General features: G+C 53.6%; 2 protein-coding genes across 2 annotated transcripts in view; one reads left to right on the forward strand and one right to left on the reverse strand.

Moving 5' to 3' along the window:
- The window catches only part of SLC5A10 (solute carrier family 5 member 10), an 82,538-nt gene that overhangs the window by 3,578 nt on the left and 55,443 nt on the right, over window positions 1-23,517 (reverse strand). The window contains exons 7-9 of the mRNA XM_073361791.1: window positions 13,318-13,425; window positions 10,563-10,713; window positions 2,182-2,350 (exon numbers count right to left, since the gene is read on the reverse strand). Coding sequence (XP_073217892.1) covers window positions 2,182-2,350; window positions 10,563-10,713; window positions 13,318-13,425 — 428 coding nt within the window. The remainder of the gene's footprint in view (window positions 1-2,181; window positions 2,351-10,562; window positions 10,714-13,317; window positions 13,426-23,517) is intronic.
- FAM83G (family with sequence similarity 83 member G) overlaps window positions 18,746-23,517 on the forward strand; it is a 32,857-nt gene continuing 28,085 nt past the window's right edge. Inside the window, exon 1 of the mRNA XM_073361792.1 lies at window positions 18,746-19,927. Coding sequence (XP_073217893.1) covers window positions 19,439-19,927 — 489 coding nt within the window. The 5' untranslated portion in view covers window positions 18,746-19,438. The remainder of the gene's footprint in view (window positions 19,928-23,517) is intronic.

Below are 23,517 nucleotides of genomic sequence, written 5' to 3' on the forward strand. Positions count from 1 at the left end.
CTTTGAATCGAGCTAGCACATTAAAAATAGCAGAGTAGCCACATGGGCCAGCTGCCAGAGTGCACTCCCGTCTGGGGTCCTGGGTTACCATTCAAGTGGCTACGTTGCTATTTTTAGTGCAATGTCTTGATCAAAGCTAGCCCAGGCTCGTCTACCCAAGCTCAAAATTATACCTCCAGCCGCAGTGCAGACATATCTCCTCTCTTGCAGGTGCCCGTCTGTAAAACGAGGACAACGTCTCTTACTGTGCATATACAGCCCCTCCCACCAAGGGACCCGGATCGTAGTTAGGTGATACAGTAGAACCTCAGAGTTACGAACTGACGAGTCAGCCACACACCTCATTTGGAACCAGAAATACACACAGCAGCAGGGACCAAAACAAAACAAAAACCAAGCAAATCCAGTGCCGTACTGCGTTAAATGTCAACGACCAAAAAAATGAAGGGAAAGTTTAAAACAAAGATTTGACAAGGTGAGGACACTGTTTCTGTGCTTGTTTCATTTAAATTGAGATGGTTAAAAGCAGCATTTTCCTTCTGCACAGTAACGTTTCAAAGCTGCATTAAGTCAATGTTCAGCTGTAAACTTTTGAAAGAATGTTTTGTCCAGTGTTACGAACAAATTCCATTCCCAAGCGGGTCGTAACTCTGAGGTTCTCCTGTACTGTAATACAAACGGTATTCTCTGGCCAGCCATAAGACCCTTTGCACAGGTTCTGCCGTTGGCTGGGTTCTTTTCTTTCCAGGATGCTAACTAAAGAGAATGTAACAAACACGTATTTATGCAGTGGAAAGTCCCTCGTGTTGCAGTCTGCTGTTGGCTAGCGCAGTTGCCTGGCAGTTTTCTGTGACACTTTGCTTAAAACTTCCCAGGCCACAGTCGGGCAGCGTTGCATGTCAACACCTGGGCTCTGCTCACATGCCAGCTGCACATGACCCACCCACCAGTTCCTTGGGGAACCACCGGCTCGCTCTGTTCTCAAACGCAGGCAAGCACGATTTCAGTTCTTCTTTGCGGGACTGGGACTCGGTTCCTCAAACAAGACTCTTCAGAAATCCCTGACAGGGCCAGCAGCTAGAACCAGCCAGCCAGAACTGGACTGGCCACGTCCTCATGGATGAGCCTGACCCCAAAAGCCCTACCGAAGAAGCAACCAATGATCTTCAAGCCCTCAGGAGCACAGGAGTGTAAGGTTCCTGGGGCTGATCCTTGGCCTGAAGAGACTCAATGTGCTGCGTGCCCTGCCACACCTCCTCCACTTTCTAGTAGCCTCCTTACCACAAAGGGAAAACTGGGGGGGTCCCACTTGGTGGGAGGGTCACGGGACCATTTCACCAGCAGTCAGGTAAGACAACAACTCACAAATCAATGCAGGGCCCCTCCAGCCGATCAACAGTCACATGACTAGCCCAACGCCCTGCAGGAAGGCTGGGGTCCAGAGGCTACCTGCACCCCTCTGTTTATTCCAGGTGCCCCTAACGAGAGACCCAGCTATACAGGCGTTTCCACCTCAGATGAGACCCCTGGCCCATCCAAACCAATCCTCTGCTTCCAGCAGTTACCAGCACCTGATTCTTCAGAGGAAGGTGAAACGTCCTCAGAATTCACAGGCCATCTGTGCAATGCTATGGACGGGAAAAGGCTCCCTCCAGGAACGGTACTGCCGCCCTGCTGGCCATGTGCCCGCATGGGGAGTCTCAATGTGGAGACGATGCAGAGATGCAGCAAACAGATTTTCCCTTGTGACCTCGAACGGGGTCTGACCCCAGGCTTCCCCAAGGGGACGGCCAGCATGCACTGGAATAACAATGGTGAGCCAGGGCAACTGGAACCGCATCAGCTAAGACAGGCCAGCACTCTACAAGAGACGCTCGAGCTCAGAGGCTTTCAACCTGCGGCCCGCGGACCGTTGGGGACCCACAGACTGTGTCGAAGATTTCCAAAGGGGTCTGCAGCGCCATTCGAAATGCTTCAGAGGTCTGCAAATGGAAGAAGGCTGCACAGCCCTGCTCCAGCTCCGCCAGAAGCAGCGGGGCCAACGCAGGAATCAGCAGGGGAGGTCGTCTGGCCTGTGATATGCAGGGGGGTCAGGCTAGGTGATCGCAATGGTCTCTTCCAGGTGTAACATCTGCGCGTTAAAAGGCCCCCTCCCTCCCCACGAAATGGCAGAGAGCTTACCTGCTCGTTGGCTCGTCTCCAGAAAACTGCCAGGGCGAACACAGCCGTGATGGGCGGGGCGAGGCAGCTGGTCACAGACTGGATGTAGGCGTACAGCTGGCCGCTGTTGGAGCTCTGCAGGATGGGGATCCAGACCACGCTGACGGCGACCAGAACCACTGTGACGATCCTGCAAGAGGCAGCAATGCCACGTGTGAAGAAACGGCCGTGCTGCCAGCTGCAGAGAGGAGGAAGAGCTGTCCCCAGCGGGTGGCATGTAACATGCTCCTGTAGGAATGCACGTGTGAAGCCCGCCCAGTGCATGCAATACACACAAGGTACAGGCATGAGCTTAGCATACAGCGCACATAAGGTACTAGGGGGGCACTTGTCTATGGTGCCCACGGCATAGGGTTTAAGGCCAGAAGGGACCAGTCCAGGGGCGCCAGAACAGAGGGGGCCCACCCAACCCAGCTAAGAATGGCCCAGGGAGCCCAGGCAGCTATGGGGAGCCATGGACCCTCCACCTGCCCAGGGTGGGGGGCTCTGAGAGCAGCCCCCAGCCTGTGTCCCCGCCTCCCAGTCCCCCCATCCAGGGCAGGTGGAGGGTCTGCAGCTCCCCACAGCTGCCCACACAGATCTTACCCCAACCCAACTCCGGCTTCTGGCTAGCCCAGGGGCGAGGCCTTGGGGAAGGGTGAGGCCTCATGCTCCCCCATTAGGAAGAGTCTGTGGCCCCTGGACCAGTCGATCACACACCGGGGTAGACGCACACTGAAGTTCAAAGCACAAGGCCAGCCGGGCCTTTACTGATTCCAGAAACCAGAGTGGACTGTGGCTTTCTCCAGCGCTAGGTATTTCAGTTGCAACTGGGAGGATCATAGAATCATAGAATATCAGGGTTGGAAGGGACCTCAGGAGGTCATCTAGTCCAACCCCCTGCTCAAAGCAGGACCAATTCCCAATTTTTGCCCCAAATCCCTAAATGGCCCCCTCAAGGATTGAACTCACAACCCTGGGTTTAGCAGGCCAGTGCTCAAACCACTGAGCTATCCCTCCCCCCAATCAGTGGATTGTACTGCAGCCCTTCTGTGCTGGGTGCGGCTGGCACAGCTCAGACAAACCGTTCGAAATGCCAGGCACGGGCGCCAGGGTTCCCAGTGTCTGAGGTTCGGGGCTGGGAGCCCTGCAGGGCAATGCAGAGCACGGAGCCGCACCCCTAAGCCAGACATGGAGAAAAGACGCTCAGGGTTCGTTTTCTTCTTGCCTCTCACTGAAACAATAGGGGGCCTTGGCACCCGAGGCGAAGCAGCCTGCTGGCTCCAGCCGGGCGCGCCTAGGGCTGCAGCTGTTTCACTTCCGTGAGTCCCAGCTCCACCGCTGCCTCTCCGCTCCCTGCCCCTGAGAGACACCCTGCTCCCGCACTGCGCCTGGCAGACATGCAACTACACCTCCTTGGCGGGACGCAGCTGCGGGCTGGACACCGGCCACTCCTGAGGGTCCCCTGCTCTCCTGGCTGCCCGGCTGCGACGTATCCCCAGCCTGCCAGGGCAGCTGCGTCCTCGGTCCCGGCTCCTGGGCCTAACAACGAACACTGCCCCGAGCCCGATCCCTTTGCAGGAAGAGAGCGACAAAACTCACTCACTCCATACAGTGTTGTGTGCTCCAAGGGGCACTGAACACTAACCTGGAGCGGATCCAGGGTCAGAGTGCATCAGAGTCTGTCTAAACACTGCGCGAAACCTGGACCGCGATCTGCATAACACTCGCTCTGAGCACGGTACTGGGGACAGGAGCCGCTCAGTGCGCTAATGACAGTCATATTTCACCGCCGACGACTTTGTCACCAGTGCAGACCTGCTGCTGCTCATGGAGCATGCCACCCTGTGTCCCTGCCGCTCCCAAAGCAGCTGGCAAGTCCATGCTGAAGTCGCCTTGGAGGTACCCAAACCCCTCCCAACAACAGGCTGGCTTACCAAGCACTCTGACCTTGCGTCCCCAGCTGCAGGGTGCTGCATGTCAGGGAGAGGGTTGAGGCCTGCAGGGCTGGGATTGCTTTTATTTATATCCCAGCCAAAATGCCCTCCGTTTAATTATAATAATCACAAGGCTCTTCCTTCTGGGTCAGATGCTTTGGAGAGCAGGCCTCTCAGACGGCGTGAGATCCAAACCAAGCCCACGCCCGCCCTCAGCCTCCTCTAGACGGACTCCGGCCAGCCCAAAGAAACGAGTCCGTAAGGGAAGCGTGAGCATTTCTTCGGCACAGGATTGGAACCACAGGGCTTGCTGGGATGCGCCCAGACACCTGCTGTCGTGGTCTGGCCTTGCGTCCTAAAGCAAATGCACGCCTCATTGGGGAGAAGGCTTTTTCACTTGCAGCGATATGCGCGGTTTGTGGCTAGTTCTCTCACGTCCGTGTGGCACCCTGGCTTTGGGGTGCGGTCAGTGCTCTGCAAGGGTCCTATGCAGAAGGCTGGCTCAGCAGTTTAATGGCAAGGTCCTAGCCTGAGATGGATCCGGAGCTCCCCGGGCAGCAAGGTGTGGGAGCGCTGGAGAGGCCACACACTAACCCCTGGGAGGGCGAACACGCAGCGCTGTGGTCAAGTGACCACAACGGCAGCCTCTGGTTGGCACTCAGAAAGCTCGCTGACGTGGAAAGAGTCCCATCTCGCTCCCTCAGCCAGGAGATCTCTGAGCGGGACTCAGTCTTGCAAGGGGTACAGACGAGTGCTGATCACCGAACTGGAGCTTTCAACCCCTCAGATCCCCGACAAACATGGAGCTCAAGGGACAAGATCCTGTGGGGGAAACCCCTTCCCCGGGAGACACTGGGTCCTGCAGGGCAGGGGGAGTCTGTCTCCTAGGGGCTGAACTACCCCATTTATCCACAGAACAGGCGAAGGGGGCTTTTTACTCCCCCACCTCTGCGCAGGGCTTAGATACCCCAGGGAGCGGGAATGACTCTGCCCTGTAACGTGTGTAGTGAGGACGTGGTGGCGTGGGCTTTGGCATGAGCTAGCCAGCCCAGGATAAGCCCACTGGGGACTCTGGGGACGTAGCTGGCCTGCTGCCATGTCTACGCCACCACATGGTCACTGCAATTGCCTGCACTAGCTAGATTAAAGCTCCCCGGGCTACAGTTCCGCCTTCGCTTGCAGGGCAGATGCACCCAAAGGCTGCATCCTTTGGGCAGAGGCGGGCTGGCGTTGGACGCAGCAGTGCTGCTCCTGAATCAGCCAGCAGTGGGCGCCATTGAGTGGCACACTTTCTCCCTGCGCTCTGCAGCGCTGTGGCAGGGAGACGGTGGCTGGGCTCAGGACTCAAACCCAGGCCAGCAGCGGGGCCTGCCTAGCTTATGTCTAAGGGTAGGTCTGCACTGCAATTAGACACCTGCAGCTGACCGGGGCTCATGGGGCTCAGGCTAAGGGACTGTTTAACTGCAGGGTAGCTCACCTTGCAATGGTCCCAGTGCCCGTGCCCCAACCCGAGCCAGAACAGCTACGCTGTAGTTAAACTGCCCCTTAGCCCGAGCCCTGGGAGCCTGAGTCAGCCGGCATGGGCCAGCCGCAGATATTCATTGCAGTGTAGACAGACCCTAAAGGGGTTAGGTCTCATCCTCGTATCAAAGCAGCGTTCTCCTGTTACAGCTCTGAGCAACCCTGCCTCGGGTAATTCCAGTCCATTATGAGTGCCGTGAAACATAGCAGCACCTCAGCCATGCAGCAACCCTCTATTCCTCTCCCATTTCCTCTCCCCGGCTCTGGCACACTTGACTTTCTGACTCTTTGAGGCATGCTCTGGCCTGAATTCCCCCATCAGGGTTTGTCTGTGCCCATCGAATCAGCTTGTGTTTAGTCATCTGCTCGTTAGTGCTGATAAAGCTCTGAAAGCCCCCCCAGGTGTGTCATTCTTAATCATCGTGATTCGCGGCACTGTGCAATCGCACGGGGAAGACCGCACCCCAGCTCTGGGAGCCTCTATATCCGAAAGGGACCGGGGAACTAGAGGGAGTGCAGAGACGCGCAAGAAGGATGACGAGGGGGAGGGTGGCCGGGCGGACTGGCTTACAAGGCAAGACCAAGAGAGCTAAATCTATAGAGCCTGGCTAAGTGATGACTAAGAGAGAGAGAGTAACAGGCTACGAGCCATGGAAAGATGTAAAGGGCCAAGAACAAGAGACATGAGTGTGATCCACGGGGGTGGAGGCAGGGGGAATGGAGTGATATTAAAAAAAGGAATTTATAGCCTGAATCTTAGGACGTATTCCCTGGAAGCAAGATACAGTGGATTGTACAGTGTATCCACAAAGCACAGTCGATCTCTCTGTCTTCCCATCTATTATTAGTAATTATTACTTGTATTATCACAGCACCTAGGAACAATAGTCATGCACCAGGACCCTGTTGTGCCAAGTGCTGGACAAACACAGAACAGAGAGTCCCTGCGCCAAACAGCTTACAATCGAGCTATGTTATACTGTGCCCATCATTGTGGTATTGGAACAGCTGGTATCTCCAGAGAAGCTGGGGAAGCTCCATCTCTTAGGCCAAAAACCCCATACCTAGGAAACACACCATACTACACAAACAATGGCTTGAGCCCAATAACTTGTGTAAATGTATATAAGAGACATGTGCATTTTTGTCATGTTACCAGTGACAGGCCCCGGATCTTCCTCCACTCCAAGGAACAATCATAAAATAAACAATTACACTTTCATCCCAAGAGCCTGAAGTATTTTACAACAACAAAAAAATAAGCCTCACGGAGGTTAAGCCACTTACACCCATCAACAGCAGAGCCAAGAATAAAGACCCAGGGATCCTGACTTCCTGCAGATTCATAATTTTTTACAGCACTTAACCATCCTCTGATGAAAGGTGTTAGGTGAGTGCAACATCACATCACTATTGCTACACTGAGTTATGCAGCACAGATTCCCTAGGCTAAGCCATGCCGAGTTGGTTGTATTATTGGCCCAGAATTAATCAGCACATTGTGAAAGAGCTAAGCTAATAAGTTGAATCATCTAGCAGGCAGAAGCCTCATTCCCAGACTTCCTTTTGCTGGATGGTTTTTAATGACAGCATCTTTATTTACAGGAACATTAGGTTACTTCATTTTCCAGCCTCTTTCTCTTTCTGCTCACGCCCCACCAGCAAGTGGATTGTCACGAGTACAAAAATAGACGAAAGAAAAACAATTAGGCGAGGTATGTTCCTGTTTCATCAGATCTGGTCTCAGTTGGATGGACCAGCCAGGGGAATTGTCCCCGCATATTTACAGGTGAAAATACATGATCCTTTGCAAAAGCTGGGCCATAAAGGGGCCCTACCAGCCAGCTTTCCAAATGGTAAAAAACACACTGATGAAAAGCCAAGGATGGGGGGAAAATTTTTTGCCACCCATGTGTTTTCTTTTTAAAATTCATAGGGAAACATGCTTGCAGTTTAAAAATAAATACGCCTCTCTCTGTATTGTTTGCAACCCCTAAATTGCAGCACTGTGTTAGCCCAAGAAAATCACAAAGTGAAACTGACTATAAACCGAGGTGAAACTGACAAGCCCAGTTTTAGTGTCAGAGCTGAGAGAAGTCCAAGTAGTAAACAAACAGCTTCAAAGGCAGAAAATACACTGGTATTTTAAAATTATTTTGCTCTTATTAATCACAGGGGGTTAGTGGGAACACAGGAAAAGACACGTGGCTGTAGGGTTTTACCAGATATATGCGGTGGTGCCTACACTCACAACATTTGGTGTTTCTTCTTAAAGCCCCACCTCCTGGACTCAGGGGACTACGTGAGACTCTCTGCTCGCATTTAAAACAAACTAAGTTCCTAGCCCTCCAGGTCGCAGAGAGAAGCCTGAAAACATGCACCCTGACGGCTCTGAAACCAGAATGCAAATCAAGACCTTCATGTGTATTATTTTTAAATTCTCATGGTTTTTTAAAGGCATGGAGGTTTGGCAACACTGTATGCAACTAACCTCCATGATCTGGGAAAGCTGCATTCAGCGCACGACCGGAGGGAGGAGGGGAAAGCTGACTTTAAGGCCAGGTCTACGCTAAAACGTTAGGTCAACCCAGCTGCGTGGCTCAGGGGCCTGAAAAACCCACATCGGTGAAACCGACCTAACCCCCAGCATAGACAGCGCTAGAGTTCTTCCATTGATCTAGCTACTGTCTCTAGGCAGGTGGATTACCTAGAGCGATGGGAGAACCCCTCCTGACACTGTAGGGAGAATCATAGAATATCAGGGTTGGAAGGGACCTCAGGAGGTCATCTAGTCTAACCCCCTGCTCAAAGCAGGACCAATCCCCAATTTTTGCCCCAGATTCCTAAATGGCCCCCTCAAGGATTGAACTCAGAACCCTGGGTTTAGCAGGCCAATGCTCAAACCACTGAGCTAACCCTCCCCAAAGAAAGAGTATCCTGAATTCTGGCGGCTGCTGTATCTCACACTGGCTGCCCACAGCCCATCTCTGGAGGTGGTTAGGACACCCAATCCTGCAATCTGTGCTGGGAGGTGGCCTAGGGGGCCTCTGGGGCAGCTCCATGTCCCTCAACAATTCCAGTGCAAGGGGTATCCTCCCCGGGCCAGTGAAACTGGCATTGGGGTCGCTTTGTGCTGCCAAGCAGATGGCTCAGGGCCCAGGCTCCGGCTCTCCGGGGGAAATCCGGAGTGACTCTGCCAAGGCCAACAGAGCAAAGCGGGTGTGAGGCAGATCGCAGTCAGAGCCATAGTTACGCCCTTTGCTACGGAGTCTCGGGGCAGGTTCATCCATCCCAGAGACAGAGGGGAGGCAGCGTGCACCAACCCTATCCAGAGAGCCATCGCAGGGACCCACATCGCAGTGGGCCCTCAGAGCCTTGACCCATGGAGCTCCCAGGTGCCAGAGGCAGTGGGGACACTCACAGGGAAAGGCGCGAGGTGCTGCCCTGTTCAGCCCAGGACCCAAGGGAGCAGCAGCATGTGCCCCCAGCCTCCCAAACAGAGGCTGTCTGTAATAAGCCCTGGAAGCCTTGCTCCCATTGGTGCCAGGCGAGCTAAGCTCAGGGCCAGTGGCATGGGATCAGATGAGTTGCCCCATATGGAGCCAGGCTCTATTTCCAGCCAGCAACAAGTTACAATAACTGCGGCGGGAAGCCACCTGCCCTTTTTTGCTGCCAGCCCTCTGCCTGGCATCGCTCGCCCTGCCATCAAGTGTCTCCGACAACAATAATGCCAAGGAGGTTGACTTGGCACCAGCACTCCCAGCCACCGGAAATGGGGCTGGGTTCATGAGGAGTTGTCTAGCACTTGATTGGCACACGGAGCCCAGTAAAATGGGCCAGCATAATGGATTAGCAATTACCATGTGCATTCAGGGAGCACCTTTCAACATGGGGCAATCAAAGCACTTTGCAAGCAGTAATTAATTGTGCTCACAAGGCATTTGTGAGCGTGGCTTCGGTGTCATTATACCCATTTTATAGGCAGGTAAACTGAGGCATGGGTTCCACTGGGGGATGAATCAGGAAATGGGAATGTGCGGGGGGAAACAGGAGAGACCTCCCGACCATCTTGTCTGTAGGAACCATCCCAAGCTAAGTCATTTGCTCCATTAGCAACATGAACATCATTAGCACACCAGAGCACTTTGCATTTCATAGCACCTTCCACGTGTGCAGGGAGAGAGCTGGGGAGACGACCCTACCCCCTCAGCCTTCATGGGAGGGCTTCCAGGTCAGGGGTGAGGCCCAGAGAGGGGGTGGGGGGAAATCAGAGGATTTCATCTCCATAGCCATCAATCCATCACCAGCGCAAACTGTCTCAACAAAACGTAGATGAATTTAAAAACTAACTCTTCTGAAGTGATGACCTAGATTCCTTTATTATTATTGTCACCTGCATTCTGCCTCGCTCCCAGTCCTCAGAGGGCCCTCCCCATCACACAAAAGAACTAGGTTAACCATACACTGTTTCCCCCTAAATGAAACATTCCCTGTCCTAAGCACAGCACAACAGTAAAGGGACACTGTCTGGTCAAAAATCAGGGGCTCAAGACTATTCTTGCTTATACTGGTTTTACACTAGTATAATTCCACTGACTTAAGTGGAGTCACTCCTGATTTACACTGGTGGAACCCTATTGACTTAAGTGGAGTCACTCCTGATTCACACCCATTCAAATGAGATCACAATCAGGCCTATTTAGCTATTTTTAAAGCACCACTTGCTCTTGAACCACTTTTATAAATGAAATCATAATAAAGAATAAAATACTATTTTAAATCCTTCTTAACCACAGGGTTTTGCAGCCCTTCTGCGAGCTGTTACTTAATAGGTTGTACATTAATCTTCATGAAAAGGAAAATGACTGTCTGACTCTGTCACCTGCCCCCCACCCATCCCCCTACCTTCCCAGCAGCAGCAGCTCCCGCTCCTTGGCATCCCGCCGGATCTTCTTCCAGATGTCCATGGTGAAGAGGGTACTACTGCTGTTGAATACTGAGGTCAGGGAGGACATCAGGGCAGCCATCATCACTGCAATCATTAACCCTCGCAGCCCTGGAGGAGAAAAAGATGGACCATCGGCCTTCAGGTTTCATCTCAAAGGAGCCGTGATACGGCTCTGATCCAAAGCCCACTGTCTTTCCATTGACTTGACGGGGCCTGGGATCAGGCTGTGTGAGTTTAGATTGTGAGCTCTTCGGATGGACAGCACCTCAGGCACCAGGGCTCTGATCCCTGGGCCCTCTGAGTGACGCCATAATGTAAATAACACTCATGGGCTATAAAAAAAGACGCACACAGCACCACTGAAATGCAGCCAGCTCTGAGGAGGGAGGCAGCAGCCCGGTTAGCATGCCGCACAGCAGCGAGTGGCCAATCTCTAGCACTTCTGGAAAGTACCATGGGAGCGTTAATTTCCACAAAGAGCAGACAGGAGCTCACTTTTTAAGATTTCAGCTGGCCTCATGGCATGGTACACATTCATCGGAGGATTGCCTAGTGGTTAGAGCAGGTTACTCTGAGCCAGGACACCAGGGTTCTATTCCCAACACTGCCATTAATCAGCTGTGCCTCAGGCTCCCTACCCTGAACATAAGAGGTGAGACCGCTCCCACCTCCGTAAATGGCTTTGAGGTCCTCATGTGAGAGGCATTAAATAAAGATTAATGATCTGGAGGATGGGATGGATTGCACCCTCAGTAAATTCGTAGATTATACTAAGCTGCGAGGAGTGGTAGATACGCTGGAGGGTCGGGATAGGGTCCAGAGTGACCTAGGCAAATTGGAGGATTGGGCCAAAAGAAATCTGATGAGGTTCAACAAAGGACAAGTGCAGAGTCCTGCACGTAGGATGGAAGAATCCCTGGCACCGCGACAGGCTGGGGCCCGACTGGCTAAGCGGCAGTTCTGCAGAAAAGGACCTGGGGATGACAGTGGACAAGAAGCTGGATACGAGTCGACAGTGTGCCCTTGTTGCCAAGAAGGCTAACGGCAAATTGGGCTGCATTAGTAGGAGCACTGCCGGCAGATCAAGGGAAGTGATTATTCCCCTCTATTCGGCACTGGGGAAGCCACATCTGGAGTATTGTGTCCAGTTTTGGGGCCCCCACTACAGAAAGGATGTGGACAAATTGGAGAGAGTCCAGCGGAGGATCAGGGGGCTGGGGCACATGACTTATGAGGAGAGACTGAGGGAACTGGGCTTATTTAGTCCGCAGAAGAGAAGAGTGTGGGGGGGGATTTGATAGCAGCCATCAATTATCTGAAGGGGGGTTCCAAAAAGGATGGAGCTCAGCTGTTCTCAGTGGTGGCAGATGACAGAACAAGGACCAATGGTCTCAAGTTGCAGTGGGGGAGGTCTAGGTTGGACATTAGAAAACACTATTTCACTAGGAGGGTGGTGAAGCACTGGAATGGGTTATCTACGGAGCCGGTGGAATCTCCATCCTTAAGGCCCAGCTTGACAAAGTCCTGGCTGGGATGATTTAGTTGGGGATGGGTCCTGCTTTGAGCAGGGGGTAGGACTAGATGACCTCCTGAGGTCCCTTCCAACCCTGATCCTCTATGATCCTATGACAAAGGATTATTATACAATGGCTTGACGCCTGTTCCTGCCAATGCATCCGTGGTGCTTGATGTCACCCCCGAGGGGTGACAGGCTAACCTGCCCTCTTGGGGACCAGGACCTGCGGGGCCAGGTATCCTAAACCAGCGACTTGCCCCACCTCCTCCCCCGAAGTGAGAATCAGTGCAACCCAAGTGCAAAGTCCTTGGAGGGAGAGAAGAGACAGGGCCGGGGAGGAACAAGGGGTATAAAGGGAGGGTTCTGGTCGCAGATCCAGGCTGTGGTACTCGCCAAGTGAGGATCCCCCGATTCCTGGCCTGGCTCACCCAAGCGTGGAAGGGACTGCTGACCTCACTACAGGGGGGAGATCCCATTCCCCCGCCACGCCTTGTGCTCTTGGATTCGACCAGGCACTTATTTCAATGACCTGTGGTTTTACAGCAAGGGAAACAAAGAGGCGACTGTTATCAGTGCCTAGGAAGAAGAAAAGGAGGACTTGGGGCACCTTAGAGACTAACCAATTTATTTGAGCATAAGCTTTCGTGAGCTACAGCTCACTTCATCGGACGCATACTGTGGAAAATACAGAAGATGTTTTTATACACACAAACCATGAAAAAATGGGTGTTTATCACTACAAAAGGTTTTCTCTCCCCCCACCCCACTCTCCTGCTGGTAATAACTTACCTAAAGTGATCACTCTCCTTACAATGTGTATGATACTCAAGGTGGGCCATTTCCAGCACAAATCCTGGTTTCCTTCCCCTTCCACCCCCCCCCCAAAGAAACCCACGCTCCTCTGCCTAGGAAGGACACCCAGGGGGTGGCCAGCAGGGTGCTAAATGCAGCAGCAGCTGTAATCCTGCCAGGGCCTGGAACAGCCTGGCTAATTCCCCAGTTGTCACGCTTTCCGCTTCCTCATTTGGAACCCTCCAGTGGGAAGCCCCAAGGCCGTCAGGTGGTTTTGTTGTTGGCAGAGCGCTCCCTTGGGCATGGCTGGAAAAAGGAAGCAGCCCCACCCCCCACAGGACACACCCGGGCACGCAAGACCGTCAGCACGGCCCGGCACTGCCAGCAGCGTGGCCCGGACTTACCACTGGGCATCAGTTCGACCACCAGCTTGGGGTAAGCGATGTTGGAGCAGCCCACCTCGGACCCGCACACTCGGACGCACTCGTCGGGATCGACGCAGCTGACAGCGTCTGCAACGACACGGAGAGAAGCAGCTCGACCCCGCTGAGAGCACCCGGCCGCGGAGCCGCTCCAGGCGAAGGGAGCCGCAGCGTGACCAGAGTACAAGCCCTTGCCCCAGGAAGGGCTCGCACGGGAGCTCCAGCTGCAGGCCTGAGAGCAGAGCTGGGTCCTGATTGCCCACAGAGTGGCTACCGAGCAAGCTTCCCCCACCGACGGGCATCAGCCCTGCCCCGGGTGGACGCCTGCGAAGGCAGGGAGGGTGAAGTGTCATTCCCCAGGATCTGTTTCATCCTGGGCTGCCAACAAGGCTGCCAATCAGTGTTTTGGTAACGGGGACTCTTGTCTTCGGGCACTGGACTGAGCCCCGCCCCTGCCACCAGATAGTAACCTTTGGTCGCTACTGGCCTGGGACTGGATTTGAACCAGAGGCTTAGCAATGAAAGAAAGGTAGGGTGGCCTGATGGTTAGGGGCACTAGCCTAGGCTCTAGAAGACCTGGGGGTCTCTTCCCTGCTCTGCACCAGATGCGTGACCATGGGCAAGTCATTTAGCCTCGGTAGGCCTCAGTTTCCCCATCTGTACAATGGGGATAATAGCACTGCCCTGCCTCAGAGGGGTATGATGAGGATGATTACATGACAGCCTGTGGGGTGCTTAGCTCCTGTGGTAATGGGGGGACAGGAAGCGGATAAGTGTCATCGATAGAAAGAAGCAATGGTCTATTAACAGTTTTCTGAGCTGACCTGGTCCCCACCCAGGGCAGAGGGACGGTATCACCGGGACTCTCCTAACCCACTTCAGCATCACTCCATCCGTTCGTTAGGATCAGGACTGGCAAAGTGCGGTGTGATTGCCGGTGTTGTGGTGTTTCAGGCCAGAAGGGGCCATCAGATCAGCTAGTCCAACCCCCTGCACATCATGGGCCCCCCGCACCCACAGACTGAATCCACCCGCCAAAATTAGACCAAAGGATTACAGCCCCCCAGTGTCCTGACTCAAAACCATCACTGCTAGGGCATCAAGCTGGCATTGTGATAATCACTGGAACCGAACCAGTACCCAGCAGCTCCCGTCATGTCTCTGAGGGCAGAGGCCCAAAGGGCCCAGCACCCAGCACCAGCATGCGAATTATTTAGGGGTTTACGTGGGCATTGAGTCCTTTTTTATCGTCACTGCAAATCACGGGGCAGAACTGACAGAACTGAACGAAGGGCGTAAATATCAGCGCATCCATCTACAGCTTCACACCTCTTAATCCTTTCAACAAAGGGAGGGAGTAGCCCACACTCATTTCCACCTCTCCTTTATGACCCTCAGCCACTCCCCATATCTAACTCCTTTTAGAGTCACTCCCTGGAACATCAGTGGTGGTTGGACTGGGCCTTTGGATCCAAGGCTCTCCAGCAAACCAGACTGGCAGAGCAGAGACAGGTCTCCATCCTTCCAGCCCATGACTGATCTTTGTACAGACTGTTTGAAGGACTTTTGCGAAGAGGCCATTTCCTCCTCCCCACAACACCCAGCACTTCTTATACTGACTGGCCCTAAATATTCAGGCAGGGATAACATGGACAGCCACAGCAGGACTGACCTGTCAGCAGCATAGATGCCTGTTAGAAATAAGAAGAACAGAATAGGCCAGACTCCTCCTGGAGTCCGGTGGGAAAACTGAGCTGAGCAAACCCTCACGTTTGCAAGTGAGCAGACTCCGAGCCAGATTCTGCAGCTCACAAGCCGTCTGTAGCCAGCAAACCCAGGTTAGGCAGGATGACATAATGGTTAGAGCTGGGGTGGGTCTGGGCATTTGGAAATCTGGTGTTCTAGTCCTGGCTCTGCTGTGTGCTCATGAGCAAGTTGCTGAATGGCTCGTTTCCTCATCTGTAAAAAGCTGCTTTAATTAATGGTTGCGAAGGGCTTTGAGCTCGTTGGATGCACGACGGCACTCTAGAAGGGCGAAGTGCTATGTTCGTATTAGTCCAGCACTAGTAATGAAGCAGCCAAAACAATAAGCTCTGCCCGCCCACAGCTCCTCTCACCGCAGTGAATTGCAAACAGGAGTTAACGAAGCCTCGCCATAGCCCAGGATTTCTCAGATGGGGAATCTCAGGTGCAGGGAGGTGAAGTGACGGGCCCGTGGTCAGACAGCAGGTCAGTGGCGGAGCTAAGCACAGATCCCAGGCCCCTCATGTGCTGATGCTTCGCTTTGCGATTTCCAGTTTTGTTTCAGATGAAAAGCTAATGAATAACCAAAATGGCCTGTCCTCTAATTAGCATCATCCTTTACTCCTAACTCTGCCTCCAGTTTTTCTGGACCCAAGGCTGGTCCTGTCTGTTAGCTCTGTCTGAGTTTGCTGAGCGAGCTGTGCAGTTCTCAAACATGGCGCCTGGACTCCTGGAGCCAGGGAAGGGAAGTCTTCTAGCTCGCAGGGAAAAGCAGCCCTGGCTGTCTCTCTCAGCTGTAATCAGAGCAGGGCGAGCCAAAGCAGATGCGGGTAAGCAGGAGGGCGGATTTAAGGGCCCGATCCTGAGGAGTCAGTGATCGAACTCCCATTGACTTCAACGGGGCAGGATCAAGCAGACTATTCAGGGCGTGGGATGCGTTACAATCTCAGGGCTAGACCGTGGCCGAGCTTGTGCGACCCCCTACCGAACTAAAGGGGCATTGTCTTCTTCCCTCTGGCTAGCTACGGGCTACTCCTGGATTTGGGTCAGGGTCATCGATCCCGAGGAGGCAAAAATAAATACTACGAATTCTTGAGGCCCGAACTCCTGAGCTGCAGCTGGATGGCACAGATTGACAACTTCCCTTCCCAAGCCCAGCAGGGGCGGAGCTCAGCTCAGCCAGCGACGGGGAAAGGCGGCAGCCCGGGGGCAATGGGTGGAGGGTGCCTGATCACAACACTCAACTGGGCAACACCAGCCATGCGGGCGCCCGCCCTGGCTCTTGGCACGGGTTTAACTCGTCCCTACCAAGTAGGTGGCTAATAAAATAATCATCAGAAGTAATTGATGGATGTAGGAAACACCCCCCACACAGAGGCATTCAGAGCTCCAACAAACACTCGAACACAGGACGGTTCCAAACAAGCCACAGCCTGAGCCATGGGGCCATTAGAAAGGGGGCAGGTTGGGTCCCACACAGGGGCAGGCAGTGACTGAAACCAAACATAGGGGCAGAAAGTGGCATAGCTCCACTGACTTCCAACCCAGATCCTTCACTGCAGACACAAAAGCCTGGACGGGCCCCATTCTTGCCTATAGGCACCTAAGGGAAGGGGCCCAGCTCTGGGATGGGCAGATGGCTGTTTTAGTACCCAATGAGCAGATTAGCCCATAAAGTGGTGACCTGAACCCCCAGATGTAGAACTGATGTAGAACCTGAACCCCCAGATGTAGAACTTAGTCCAGATGTCATAGAATCTCAGGGTTGGAAGGGATCTCAGGAGATCATCTAGTCCAACCCCCTGCTCAAAGCAGGACCAATCCCCAATTTTTGCCCCAGATCCCTCTCTAGGATTGAACTCACAACCCTGGGTTTAGCAGGCCAATGCTCAAACCACTGAGCTATCCCTCCCCCCAGTCTTAATCTTTCAAACAATCCCCTTTGTGCTGGCTCCAAGTTCCCCTCCCACCTGGGAGGAGAACCCTATAAACATCCACAAGGCCACCTCATTATCCTCCTTCACATCCCTCCTTTGCCACGAAGCCTCCCAGAAACTTTCTAGGTTACTGGTGTGCTTAGACACCCTCTCATTTGATTCCTTGTACTCCCCCATCTGTCTGCCTGTGTCCACCTGCTGTCTCTTGTCTTAGAGTGTAAGAGCTTCGGGGCAGCCTATCTTGTTGTGTGTCTATACTGCGCCTAGCAGAGCATAGTCCTGCTCCGCGGCTGGGGCTCCTATGCACCACGGAAATACAAATAATTACCACTATCACCACCAAATGCATCCTGGGTTAACTAACTCCACAGAGTACAGCACATTCAAGCTTTAAGGTAAGGGCCAGACGCTTTATACAAGCCGGGGATCAGACCACTGGACCGTGCATGTCTTCTCCAATTGATGCTTCGTTCAAATAGATTCTTCCCCAAGACCGTGTGATCCCATTGTAGGTTTTATGACCTGATGGATCCCTCTTCCCCTTAGCAGCTGGTCCAATAAGAGGCATTGTATGAGCCTTCCTCGTGAGCCTTCCAAACTGAAATTTCATACAGACAAAATGAGAAAGTCAGCAATTTTAGTACTAGTGTGCTGGGAGGCTTTTGTATTGTTGTGTCTGATTTTGGAAACAAGTAATTTTCAAGTGAGGTGAAACTTGGGATACACAAGACAAATCAGACTCCTGAAAGGTGTACAGTCGCCTGGACAGGTTGAGAACCGCTGCCTTAGAGTTGGCTGAATTCAGAGTGAACAGTCTCAAAGGGATTTTGTCACGGTCCATTAACAAAGCCTGGTTTTTTTTTCTTTCTTTCTTTCTCCCAGTTGTTCATTTAACTTACTCTCCTGCAGCAAGTTCTAGGAAGCACATGAAATTGTAGCCATCCTTAGAGGCTGGTTCACCTAAAAAGATAAAAGTCTACTATAGCTACTAGCTACAGGAGGTACTCTCTTAGCTCAGTTGGTAAGGACTCATCCTGTTAGCACTGTTGGCCCTGGGTTCCAATGCCGCCATTAGGATTGGTAGTACTTGGTACAGCAAGGGTTAACAATTAGAACCGGTCCGAAAATGGAGTGGGGTGGTACCCGCAGAAACCTTTGATTTTTCATAACCACTGAAAACCTTTTGGGCTTGGGGGCTTTGTTTTGTTTTCATGGCAATTCAAACCCATCCTGTCCTCAAACCCCCATTTTCCACTCAAATAACCATTTCCAAGGACAGTTTTCAGCATGCTTAGCCAGTGCTCCAGGAGCTGGTGGTAGTTCGAGGACCACAGCTGGGCACCGTACCAACACACCCAGACAGCTGGCAATCCACGAACCAGGAGCGAGAGCGTGAAAGCCCCAGACAGCCCCTCTCCTTTGCTCATCAGAGCAAGATCCAGGAAGCAGTGCTGGGAGCTGGAGCTGGCAGGGCTGATGAATCAGCTTCCTGTGCTCCTCCTGCCTAGGGCTGGCTTTGCAAGCGTGTGTGCTCCCCCGAAGGGGTTAATGGCCGAGGCAGATATTGGGAATGTTTGAAGACAGCAGCATGTGATTGCAGGTGGGGCAGGGCGGAGCTATGAATCACTCTTTTTTTTTTTTCCCTCTTCTTTTCCTTTCTTGCTGTTACCTGTCCATGTCCACACTGCCTACCGGCAAGAGCCCTGCAAGAATCCGGCTTCCGGCCCCAGGAACCGTGGAGAAACTGATCAGGCAGCAACAGGCAGGATTTTGCTGCAGGGAAAAAAAACGGCTGATCCCATTTGGAGAACTTCAGATCAAGGGAGAGAGAAATAAAGACAGGAAGAATCAGACAGAGAAACCCCCACGGCTGCTGCCTATCTGATTTTCTGGATTTTTTTAAACGGTTATTTTCCTTCGTATTTTATTTTATTCTATTCTATAGTCTCATTGTGGGGAAGGGCAGGCGGCGAGAGGGAAGTGGATCTGGTGGTAGAAGATTCCAAGGGATTGTGCCCCTATCAAAGCATCTGTGCGTGCGAGCGAGTCACCTGTCACCTGGCTGGCAGCACTGGAGACCTGGGAGTCAGAGGAAGAATCAGCTTTTCTCTGGTTTTGTCTCACACGGAGGTCGCCTGGGCTGGGCAGAGCCGATGAGTAAATGAGAAACCAAGCCAGCATCTCCTGAGCGGAAATAGCCAAAGAGGCAGGAGACCTGAGGCAGAGTGTGGGAGCGCTTTGTGGAGAAGCCAAGCCAGCCGGAGGAAGGAGAAGGGGGACCCGCTGCTGTGTCTAACACAAGAAGGAGAAAAAAAAGCTAAGTTATTTAAAAAACAGGAAATAATTAACTCTTATTTATTGTCAGGGTCTAGCCTTCACTGGTGTCATCGGCTCCCTTCTGTGTCTGACGGTTTGCTGGGGCTATGGCTCTCTCCCAGGTGCAGTGTCTGGATGACAATCATGTCAACTGGAGATCCAGCGAATCCAAGCCGGAGTTCTTCTACAGCGAGGAGCAGAGACTGGCTTTGGAAGCCCTGGTCTCAAAGGGGCCGGAGGCCTTCTACGAGGTCCTCAAGAAAGAGAGCATCCGGGACTTCCTCTCCGAGCTGGAGCTTAAAAAGATCATGGAGTCGCTGGAAACGTACGACCCGGGTTCGGAGTATATCCCACGCCACGGGGCCGGGGACAGCGACGGTGACTGCACCAGCCACGGGGGCGAGGGAGAGTTGGCGCCCTCTTTGCAGTACTGGCCCCAGAGATCCGACCGCTCCATCCCGCAGCTGGACCTGGGCTGGCCCGAGACCGCCGCCTACCGGGGAGTCACCAGGGCCATGGTGTACATGCAGCCGCCCATCAACGGGCAAGCGCACATCAAGGAGGTGGTCAGGAAGATGATTGTCCAGGCTCAGAAGGTGAGATGCATGCTGATTGTTAGAGCACGAGTTAACTCAGCTGTCCAGAGCGGGCCAGATCCCAAAGTCCTCTCAGCCAGGCAACCCTTACCCCAGTGCCCTGCAAGGGAGGTCTGGCTGAGTGATGACTGCAGGGGCCAATCTTATGTATTATCTGTTCTTCCCCATTAAGCTTCACACCCATACTTATGGCTCAGATTTTGCTGCAGGTGAGAGAAAGAGCTGGAAACCTGATCCAGCTTCCCCTGGAAACAATGGGAATCTTTTCTTTGACTGCCCTGGACCCTTGGCAACCCAGAGGCTGTGGGGATAAGAAAACACAAACTCTTTGAGCTGCTACTTCTTTCCAAGCCCAAAGTATCAGCTTTCCCCTGATAATTATCTCCAGGGCCCCAGGGAACCGCACGTGGCTCTGCAGAGTACAAGGGTTCAAATTCTGCCCTAGTGTGAACAGGTGACGGCTGTTGGCATTGCACCAGCTTACATAAGGGCTGAATCTGGCCCAAGGTCTTCCTGCTAGTCCTTGTCAATTTCATCCTGGTTAACAGATGATGCAAAATTGATTAGTGGCTTGCACAGTCCAGGAAAGTTTGATCAAAAACAATATCTGCCCCATTTCTGCAGCAGACTTTCGGTAAGACCCTCCCCAAGGAAAAGGTCCCACACCTGATTACATCCAGCCTTCGCAAAAATGAAAACAAGCTGCTTTGCTGTATCTTGGCATGTAATAATGCTCTGATCAAGACCTTGAGATCGACTTAGCCACAATATATTGGTGGAGGGCAGTGAATGGCACATGGAGAAGTCGTGATATGGAGATGGACTGGTCTGGGAAGTGTCTTCACCCAGAGGGAGGGTGACTGGGACGGGGGAAGCGGTGGAAGCAGATAGAACAGGTATGTTTAAGGAAATGAGGGCTGTGTACGGAGGGCCTCCTGGGACCAGCGTGTGGAATGCCCCCTCCGCAATAACGCAGGGACTGAGCAGGCGCTGAGCCTTGGTGTCCAATGATGCCACATATGGAGATTCAGGCTCAAACGGGGGCTCTGCCCCAGCCTGGCTGTGTGACTCCAGGCTAGCCATCAGGCCAACATTTTCAAAGGTGACCTCAGACTTCTGCTGCCCCCCAGCTTGGGGTGAGTGATTTGCATGACTGCGCCGCGTCGGGAGCTGGGGGGGGGGGCTCAGCCCCTCGGAAAAGTAGGTGTCTCCAAAATCAGTGTCCGCTTTGACCAACCTTGGCCTTGACCTGTCCCTGCCTCAGTGTCCCCACTGACTCCGACCTACCTCACCTTAGCGCTGGGGTGAAAGAGGAGGGCCGTGAGTTGGCACTTTCCTCCAGTATGGAAACTCTTCCACCTGATACTCCTGAAGGCATTCTGTGCCAAAAAATTAAAAATTCTGCACACAATATTTTAAAAATCTTCAAAATTCTGCAAATTTTATTTGTCAAATAAATGCGGAGGCTCCAGCATGGCAGAGGGGAGCAGATACCACTGCCTGCACAGAGGTGGGAGACGACTGTGCAATCCCCCGCCCCCAGGGCACGGACTCAGCGGTGAGGCTGCAAGGACCAGGCCTGCCTCAGAAACACCCCAGGGCCCTGCCCCTGTGCCACGTGCACCAGGTGTGGGACAGGCAGGCTCAGCAAGGAAGGATCCAAGTGTAGAGGGGCTCAGTGTGAGGGGAATCCAGGTGTGGATTGAGAGGGTTCCATGTGGGGCAATCTGGGTGCGGGCTGCTCAGTGAGGAATCTGGGAGTGGGCGGATCTGGATGCACAGGGGCTTGTTGGGGGGTTCTGGGTGCAACAGTAATGGGACTCTGCAGGAAGGTCAAGGTGAAGGTGGTTGGGGCTCAGCAGGGAGGGGTCTGGATGTGGAGGGCTCATTTGGGAATCCAGAAGCTGGGGAGTGGGGCTCAGTGGGGTGGGGATCCAGGTGCAGCTGGTTGGGGCTCTGTGGGGTAGGGATCCAGGTGGCTCATCGGGGTGGTTCAGGTGAAGAAGGAGTGGGACTCATTGGCGGGGGGTTCTGAGTGTAGGGAGGGTGAGGCTCGGCAGGAGGGTGTCAGTATGTGAGGGTCTGGCTGAACGGGGGCTGGGCAGATGGGGAAGCAGCTCCCTGTACAGGGATCTCTCCCCCTGCAGCTGAGGAGTGATGGGTGAAGGAAGCCAGTGGGGGAGGTTTGCAGAGCTTCCTGCAGCTGGGATAGAAATCTGGAGGTGGGTCTGACACAGAGCCGGATGCCATACAGGGGAAGAGGAACTCCCATCTCCTCCAGCCCTGCCTGGACTAGCAGCTGAGCCTGGCAGAGGGTAGGAGCCACCAGCTGGGTCTTCCCCAGTCCTGTCCTCTGCCCCACTGTGGTTTACTGTGCCCTGGGCACCCGAAACAAACTGCTCGGGAGGGTCGCATGACCACTCTTGTGGTTTCTCTTTGCTTCCCCATCAGAAAGTCATTTTTCTGCGGGGAACCAAAGAAATCTGCATGGGGCGTAAATTCTGCAGGTGCGCAGGGGTGCAAAATTCCCCCAGGCGTAATCTGAGACGTACACACAGATCCTTCTCTGCAGGCTGCACCGTGTGTGCTGCACGGAAAATGGGGATCAGCAGCCACAGAGGTCACATGTCCTGAGCATTTGCCTTCTCCCCTGCTTGCTTTTCAGTCAGAAAAGCAAGGCAGGGAGCTTCCTTGATGTTTTAGATCCCAACGGGAATAACAGCCAATCTTCATCCAAATATAAACCATACCAAGTGTGTCTTCAAGGCCCTTATCGCCAGAGGGCTGTGTATTTGGAGAGGGCAGGTTTCCAGCGGGCCCCGTAGCAGGCAGAGAGCATGATCTGAGAACACGTTTGGACCAGTTCTGAACGCGGGCTGCCGGGTGCGGCCGGGGCCTCACTCTCTCAGACGTGCCATGATCAGTCCTCGCCGCCAGCCAAACAGCATCTGAAACCAGTTTAGAGGGGAGCCATCTTTAAACCAGACTGAAAACCTCTCACTCAGGACGTGCTTCCGGTAGCAGAGCGGCTTTGCGTTTGAGTGGGCCTCAGCCTGGCTTGGGATCGGGGGAGGAAGGCGCTTAATTCCCCTCTCAGCCCGCTTGGCTGTCGTTGCAGCCGAGCTGGAGTCTCCCAGGGAAGGAAGGGCTGGCTGAAGGAACCCAAAAATGAGGGGAGAATGTTTCTCATCCCCCCCCTTGTACGCTCGGCTCTGAAGGCACAAACTGGGGCTCCAGGGGGATGATCCAAGAGAGTCGTTTTTGTCTTGTGCCCCTGGCATAACGCTTTCTGGCCTGTCCCTACATGCCCCCAGAGGTGTTTGGAGCCAAAGCAGCCTTCTGTTCACACGACGCAGGGCTAGACCAAGTCCCTCCGACTTCTACTGCAGCCGACGTCCCGGGAGCTGCCGCTGGGGAGTGCGGAAATGCGGATCCCCATGGCTGCCTAATGAACAGCCACACCCCAGCTTGCGGAGGGTGGTCCAGCTTTCTGCAGGGTGCTAGGGCCAGGCGGACGGTCGACACCTCAGCCACGGGGTGCGGTCCCCTGAGGAGGCACCGAATACGAAGCCAGGGAGGGCTTCGAGCCA

The sequence above is a fragment of the Lepidochelys kempii genome, chromosome 10 (assembly GCF_965140265.1).
Source record: "Lepidochelys kempii isolate rLepKem1 chromosome 10, rLepKem1.hap2, whole genome shotgun sequence".
Taxonomy (NCBI): domain Eukaryota; kingdom Metazoa; phylum Chordata; order Testudines; family Cheloniidae; genus Lepidochelys; species Lepidochelys kempii.